This window comes from Anomalospiza imberbis, chromosome Z (assembly GCF_031753505.1).
Source record: "Anomalospiza imberbis isolate Cuckoo-Finch-1a 21T00152 chromosome Z, ASM3175350v1, whole genome shotgun sequence".
Taxonomy (NCBI): domain Eukaryota; kingdom Metazoa; phylum Chordata; class Aves; order Passeriformes; family Viduidae; genus Anomalospiza; species Anomalospiza imberbis.
The window spans coordinates 35,766,004-35,774,249 of NC_089721.1; the positions used below are offsets into that span (position 1 = coordinate 35,766,004).

At 36.9% G+C, this 8,246-nt stretch overlaps 1 protein-coding gene across 1 annotated transcript; it reads right to left on the reverse strand.

The window, feature by feature from the left end:
* Positions 1–2,135: 2,135 nt before the first annotated feature.
* MLANA (melan-A) lies at positions 2,136–8,246 on the reverse strand. Its single transcript, XM_068176825.1, has 3 exons — positions 7,916–8,246; positions 4,337–4,438; positions 2,136–3,419 (listed from the first exon to the last, which is right to left on the reverse strand). Exons 1-3 carry the CDS (start codon positions 8,123–8,125, stop codon positions 3,339–3,341), a joined length of 393 nt encoding a protein of 130 aa, XP_068032926.1. The 5' UTR covers positions 8,126–8,246; the 3' UTR covers positions 2,136–3,338.

Here is an 8,246-nt window from a genome sequence, read left to right on the forward strand (position 1 = left end):
CTAGACTAGTGAGACTCTAAAAAAGCAAGCACTTCCTATAGAAGGTTTGTGGCACTTTCTTTTAAGATAACTTTCTGACATGTATAGGTTGTACCCTTTGGCTCTTTCCTCAAGAGGGTGTTTTGCTGCCTGGTGCAGTATGCCAGGAGGATTGAACTCATCAAGACCTGCTGCATTTTACCTTTGTTCAATAGCTTTGAAGGCTACATTAAGGCTTGTAACTGCATTAGAAAGTAGATGCTGCAACAGCATCATACCAAGAATCCAAACACAGTGTAACTGCTATTGCCATTCTAATTTACCAATCTGACCAAAACACACTATGTTAGTAAGGGGTCTGTTTTTAAAGTATTTGTTGCATCTACATAAGGATTCCATGCATAGCTATGGAGAAGTTCTTAAGGTCCTCTTGTTCAGATAAGCTGTAATAACAATGTGTCTGCTGCTCTGATGATGCTGATAAGCAGCAAGCAGAGCGTCATTCTCCAGCTATGACCAGCCACCTCTTTGTCAGCATCCTGGGGAAAAACTCAAATTGCCAATGAATTACTTCATTAGCTTTTTTTGATGGAAGAAAATTAAGCACAAATATGTTTATTCAAAATTATAGTTGTAATACAAGGCATCTGATAGCAGCCTGATTGCAAAGAGGGTAAAAACCAGAGGGGCAGAAGATCTTTGACTTTTACATCCTCTCTATTATATTCATGACCAAACTAAAGAAATTATGAATCTAAATATTGGTGACCAGTTGCTGGGGTCATATAACAGTCTAATCTTAAAGATTTTCCAGGAAGGTTGAACACCCTATACCACGTTCTCCATGTATGGTAATTAAAACATTTCTGTGCATTTCTTTTTAAAGGCGCAGATGTCCTGGAATGTTTAAACTAGTCTTTGGTAAGTGCAGTGTTATGGAGTGCAATACAGAAAGTACCAGTTCTTGCATCATGCAACTTTGGCAATTACATGTCTCTTGTTTTCAAGGTCTGACCTGTGTTGTATCAGTGTTTCTCTGTTTTAATGAATCGGCAGCCAGACTTTGCCATGTACCCTCACTGGGTATAGAGCCAGATTTGAAAAATGGAATTTAGAATGGCTTCAGCATGAGTGATGAAATGTACAACTATTTGAGTCCTCTGTGAAGCTCTATTTCATGCTCTTATTTTAATGCACTTAAATCTGAGACCACTGTCTGTGTCTATAAAGCAAAAATACTACTTTCACCAGGAGAAAAAAGGAGACGACTTTCTGAAAACTAAGGGTAGGTTTCCAGGAGGGCTTATCTATCCTTTAAGTATCTGTAATTCAGCTCAAAGGTTAATTGTTCCAGTTCTGGCTGCTGCAGAGTTTTAGCAATTTTGCCTTATGTAGTCCCATGAAGAAATTAATATTTCTACTTCATCAGTGTTAACTTCCTCATGAGCTTTTGCAACATCTGGTAATGTATTTAATTCTGTCACTACTAAAAATATGTGCAATCAAGTAAAGCTTTTTGAACTCTAAGCACTTCTTCATAGTAAATGATCTCTTTTAATTTTTTAATTGATTTTTTTTCTCAGACATGAGAAAATTTGAGGTTCTCTAAGACTGCATATATCCGTTCTATTCCAATATAGTACTAAAGCCTTTTGAAAGGATGCTGCCCTACAGTAGAGAAATGCAGAGAAAGATATCAGCCCCAAGCTTTAGCTTACCAGTCCTGGAAGAAAATTAGTCAGCCATTGTGTTCTACCTCTCTAGTGCTTACTAGCTATAAGATGGCATTTTTTATGTTTTCCTGTGTATTCTTCTTCCTGTTGCTAAATAATTCCACGGTTTTTCGTGACAGGTGGATATTGGAAATGACAAAGGTAAGACATCTTTTTAGTTTAAAATACAAAAATACATCTCTAAGTTTCTAAATAAATATATCAACTAAATTTATAAAAACATATGAATGGATTATAACCTTTCACAGCAATTACTGATATTTAGTACCTTCCAACAATGTTACTAATCTATATAAACATTTTACTAATCTATATAAACAATTTTATTACAGAAGAAACATTTCAAAAAATCTGGCTTTATTATTTATCAGTTATGTTAGGCAAGTAACTGTGCCTTGTGTTGAAAACTTCTTTTGTTTTAATATGTTTGTATTTACGTATTTGATGACAAAGAATTAGATCCTTTATTAATAGCCGTTAATAATTGCTTTATGAAATCAGTTTTCTTCTGTAGCTACTTTTGATTTTAATGAATGCTGTACCATTCTAGCTGCCTCCTGCTGTGAGTTATCGGGTCTTGTGTATAAATTTATTGATCTGCAGATAATCTTAAGTAATAATCTGGCAAGCAAGCAATAACAAAAAGCCTGAGTAAACAGTAACTTATCAAATTTATGTAGCCAGTTCATGCATATCAAAATCCTTTTTTTTTTATTACTGCTAGTGTTCTGGCAAGCTGGGAAAATTAACATCTAGGAGTCTGCTATCTTCTGTATTCTTCAAGAAACATGGTTTTTGTACATTTTCTTATATAGTTTCATCATATTAGAAAGAAATGGCATGTAAGTCTTTATATTTACAAAGTTCTTTTGCTGTCTCACAACTGTCACAAGGAAACAAAAGATGATGTCATTATATCCATTTGCAGTATGAAATAGTATGGACTCCAAGCAGAAACTCCTAGATTGCCTAGATTGATCATGTTTTATAAGGAATTAATTCATTACAGGTATATGAAGAAGTGATATGCGGTAAAAATGTGCTGTAAAACATAGTCACTTTTTGGAAGTTGATTTTTAAACTGCTGGTGAGGAAAACAGTCTGTAAGAGGACATGTAGTCAAATGGTTTGGTTCATTTTGTGACAGATTATTTTACGTCCTGTTCTAAGGAATACATGTTTGGGGTTTTTTTGTTTTGTTTTTTGGTGGGGTTTTTTTGTGTGTGTCTGTTGTTGTTGTTGTTGTTTTGGTGTTTTGGAGTTTCTTTTATTATTGTTTAAAGAAAGGGAAACTAAATGAGGAAGCTGAAAACAAACAACACTTTTTACTCTGATTGATACTGAATAGTGTGTGATTACAGATGTATGTAGACCTATGAAGGATTCAAAATGACCAGACCATAATGTATTAATCTGACTGCAAGAAATGAAAAGCTTAAAACAAAAGCACATTTAGATTTATTAAGGCATTTCAAGGACTAGTTCTGTAAATTAAGCAGGAATAGTTTTCAGCAACTGCTAATGAAAACATGTTATTTTCTTTTGTATGATTTTAGCTTTAAGGAAGTTAAGCATATACAGGAAATAATGAGAACATGAGTAAATGGAATCAGTATGTTTAGGGTTTCAAATGTCATGTTGTGGTGAATAAGGCGGTGGTGATTGATCTGCAGCAACTTTGTCATAAGCTGGTGGAGCATCAGGTACCTATGGTAAGGAAAATGTTTGTGAAAGATAAAAAAAATGTGAAAGAAAATGACAAAAACACACAGCAAGCCATTTACTCCCATATTAGTTACAGTTCTATGACTTAAAGAAGCTGAGCTCATTCATTGTGTCTATTTTTAACATTACTTTTTTGGTAGTATGTTTTCTGGTTTTGCATCAGATTCATTTTATTGCTATTGTTCATCCAAAGAGAGAATTTTCAGTGTTATAAAGGCAGGAATATTTTTCTTATTTATATGGGGTGTTTTTACATTGATAATTCAGACAAATATTGAAGCTTTTCTTTAAGAGCCTTGATGCAAGCATATTGTCATATTTCTAGTGGTAAAAATTTGAGCAGCTTATTTAAAATTGTTCAAGGTTAGCCTCTTCTTGATTCTAAAGCAATTTAAACACACCCATTTATATATACTTATCACGTAATTTACCTTTTTGAAATTTGAAAGTTTAAATGTTCATCTTTCTGTAATGATTAGAAGAGCTAACACGTTGAAGTTTTATAATATTCTCTGGTTGTCAGAGTATAGTATACCAGACACAATCGATTTGTTGTTTGTCTGAATGGCAGAGAATCAGGGAGATGTTTGGGGTTTTTCAGTATATTTCAGCATTTGGGTGTTGCATCATTCTAATTGATTACAAAATGATCATACAATTTAAGAATAAATATAAATTTAAGACAACAACTTTAAAATAAGCATTCTAAATAGTAAATGTAATTTAACTTTTCACAGTACAATTTTTTTCCAAATACTACTTTCTAAGTTGATATTGAAGCATTGAAGACTCAAAGTATGAGAGAATACACAATGGGAGAAATCATCAAGTGCCTGTTTAAAAATATTATCTCACCATGTCTTACTCAGTTTTAAGTGAGATGTTGAGTTGCAACTTACCACAGAATTAAAGTCTCTGTAGTTCTGCAGAGCCATTTTGCAGTCCAGTATTTCTCCCTCACCTACCACGTTCCATACTGTGCTCACACTAGAGCTTTTGCTCTGTGACAAATCATAAAGAAATATGGGGAAGGTGAAAGGAAGAAGAGACTGTGAAGTTGGAGCAAAATTTGGCAGCACATAAACAGTATGTATTAGAATCTGGGATTAGACACAATGCAAGTAAGAAAGATACCTCATCTAACAACACTTTTTGCTGTCTCTGCTGATACATGTGCTCTCTCTCCTGTGTAATCCAATTACATTGCCAGAAAAATAACTATCACGTTTTTCAGACTGATGCAGGAACTGACATCTCGTGTGCCCAAAAGCCTCCTATTTTTTATGCCAGCTATTTCTTTCCTTAATCCGCAACCTTTTCATTTTCCATTTTTTAGCTTTTTTTTTTGTACATGTTCTGTACCAGTTCTTCCCTAGCCAGAAATAGCCTAAGAAAAATATGATTTTCAAAAACAGAAAGTAGAAATCTGTCATAAGGAATTAAAAAACAGATTATGCTTTTTGCCAGGATATACAAAGCAGGCAATTGTTTTGATTTTTGAAGGGTTTTTTTGAGTATTACCTTCATTTTTTGCAACATTTCACTATGAAAGTTCAGCTTTTAGGTATTCTGCCAGTTGATATATGTATTGGATAGATAACTGGATAATTGGATAGAAAGAGAATGGGACAAAATTAACAGAAACAGCAAGAAAATGGATTTGCTGACTTAGATGAGATGTTTGCTGAGTTTTTTAGTCCCAAATAGTTACTTATATCTTCTTCAAAATATGCGGTTAACTAAAAGATACTGTAAAACACATACTTGCATAAAGCTTTGTCCTGGTTTCAGCTGGAGTAGAGGTCATTTTCTTTTAAACACCTGGTACAGTGCTTTGTTTTGGATTCATTATGAGACTAATGCTGATAACACAAAGATTATTAAACATAATGTTTTTGTTCAGTAGCTCTTGCTCTAAGTCAAGGACTTTTCAGTGGCTCATGTCTACCACAGAGCAGGTGCACAAGAAACTCGGAGGGTTCATGGCTGGGACACATGACCTGGACTAACCAAAGGGACATTCCACACCAGAGAACATCACACTCAGTATAAAAATAAGGGATTTGGCTGGGAGGAGCTGATTACTGCTCAGGAATGAGATGGACATCAGTTGGGGGTGGTAAGAAACTGTTTTGGGCATCACTTGTTCCTTTGGGGTTTTACTTCTCTCTTTCTCACCTTTTTATTATGATAATTATTAGTAGTAGATGGTTATATTTTGTCTCAATTACTGAGCTGTTCTTATTTAACCCATAAAGTTCACTTTTTCTTTCCAATTCTCCTCCACATCAGGGTGGCAGCGGGAAATGAGCAAATGTGATTAATTGCTGTCTGGGTGTCGTGGTTTGACGTGGAAGTGAATTCTTTCAGGAAGTTGGGTCAAACCAATCAGTGGTCAAGTTTGGATATTGGCACCTAAAGTGACCACTGAAGGTATGGATACGCCTCTGAGAACACAGAGGGTTAAAAGCAGGAACTGCCAAGAGCTCGCTCTCTTTGGTTCTGGTCAAGGTGCTGTGCAGACCTCCCCTGCCCAGCCATGGGGCTGGGTGGGGGAGGGGAAGCCATGAGGCCTGGTCGAGGTGAGCCGAGGGGTAGAAGGACTGGAACCGAGCCTGCTCCTGTAGACGGAAGGGTGGAGAGAAGCGGAGATGTCTTTGTCCTCCCCACTCCCAGAGGGAAGAGATAGAGAGTCCGGACGGCACCTGTAACTTTGCCGGCATGGAGGAGAAGAAGGGGGGGAAGGTGCCCAGCCTTGGCCTTGGGAATCGGCTGCTGGGCAGAGATATCAGCCATCCAGGGAGTCTGAACTTTTAACCCTTTCCTGGGAAATGAAGGCTTTGTAAAATATTACTCCTCCTTGATTTGAAGTAGAAGAGAGACAGTCTGGGATCCGAGATGATGGAAGAGGAAATTTTTGAGTTGGAAGGAGATGATGGAGTGGCTTGTGGCTGGACTTTTCTTGTTAGCCACAGACTGAACCAAATTCTCCTGACAGAGGCTGCACTTAGGGGGATGCGGTGGTGGGCCAAGAGACCTGTTTCAGTGACTACCAACAGAAGAATGGAGAGAACAGAGGAGAGTTGAAGAGGGTGTGGAGAGGCCCTCTGTCTTCTGAAAAGAAGAAGAAGAAGACCTCTGTTCTTGGACCCTTGGCCGCAGGGGGAAATGGAGGGGACTGTAGTCCCGAGATGAGATGCTGAACTGTTGTTTTTCTTGGTCCTTGGTAAAGCATCCTTAAAGGAGCCCTGTGAGCAGACTGTCCATGCACGGTGGTGAGGAGCACTGTGACATGGAAAGGAGAGTGGTCACCATGGCAGATTTTCTCCAGACAGTTGCCATGTGTGACATGGAAACACATGGGTGGCAATTGTGTTTCCTGGGGTGTCTGTGGCACAGGAGAGACTCTTGTCTCCCTTGATGGACTGAGTATTGATTATCTGAAGGGTGGCAACTTGATCAGGATCCTGGGTGGTGTCTCATCATGGGTTTGTTTGGAAATTAGGTGGGAGGAGGAGGGGTGTTTTGGAAGGTCTTCATCCAGGATTTAATGTTTGTAGTTTTTATAGTAGTAATAGTTTAATAAAGTTTTTTCTTTGTTATTGAGCTTGGGCCTGCTCTGCTCTATTCCTGATCACATCTCACAGCAATTATTTAGGAAGGTGTATTTTCATGGGGGCGCTGGCATTGCGCCAGTGTCAAACCATGACGCTGGGGTTAAACCATAACAAACTTTCACTTTAAAGAATTAAAAAATACCTCCCTTTCATAGGAGAGGGAGCAAAACTTCAAAAATAAAGCTTTGGGACTTCAAACAATAGTTGCAATGAGAGGGATTGTACCTTTTTTTAAAATAGTTTCTAAGACACAAATGAAAAGATTTTTATATTTTAAAGTAGTTTTTAGAAAACAATCTCAAACCCATCCCACTTTTTTTGTGAATCTTAAAACTGCAAGTCAAATTTTATATGGATGAATCACAAATCACCCATAGGTGAGCATATTTACCTACTTGTAATAGTTATTTTTCTTCTCTGCTTCCTAGATTTATTCTAATCATATCTGTCCTTATTTAGGGGTAAATCTTATGAACAATGAATATATTAATTTTATTTAAATGAAAGGACACTGAATGTCTCTTTGTTTTGTATAAATGTAAATAGAATGCTTCCTACAAATAATTTTTTTTACTGATTTTACAAAATTTACAGATAAATTTTTTTACTGACATATTGGGCAACTGGTTTCATGTCCCTTTCCTTCTGGTTCCTCTTACCCCTTTGTCTGACTTGCAAGTTCTTTAGGACAGGTTGTGTTTCATATTGTGTGGTTTTGTCTGTGACATATGTGAGTGTAAATACTGCCTGAGATAATGATGTCCTGTTACAGATTTGATGTTCTCTGCATTAATGTCATGTAAATCAAGGTAGTATGTTGTCAAAATAACAGCATGAGAGAAAATGAGCTGCCACACTTACCCGCAGACTTTTGTAGCCACTACGTCTTTTGTTATACCAACAGCCAAAGGCAAGTAAAATTGCCAGCACCAAAATGAAAAGTCCAATACCCAGAGCTCTGTTGGGAAAGCAGAACAAAATAATTTGCACCACAACTAGATGCATCGTCCCAGGAGCAAGTATGGTTAGACCAAAACTTTGTGTCAGTGTCTTTTTATCAGAGGAGGGCATGGAGCAGAATTTAACTCGGAAAATAGGCAAAGTATCAATAACTTCAGTCAGTTTCTATAGATTTAGCTGTCAGCTAATTTCTCTACCAAGTTCTTAAACATTTAAAGAATATATTTAGTTG

Coding starts and splice junctions, on each gene's coding strand:
- MLANA (XM_068176825.1), bottom strand. CDS start 8,125: ATGCCCTCCTCTGATAAAAAGACACTGACACAAAGTTTTGGTCTAACC. Junction 4,439..7,915: donor GTGGCTACAAAAGTCTGCGG/GTAAGTGTGGCA, acceptor GATTTGTCACAG/AGCAAAAGCTCTAGTGTGAG. Junction 3,420..4,336: donor ACAGAGACTTTAATTCTGTG/GTAAGTTGCAAC, acceptor TCCTTACCATAG/GTACCTGATGCTCCACCAGC.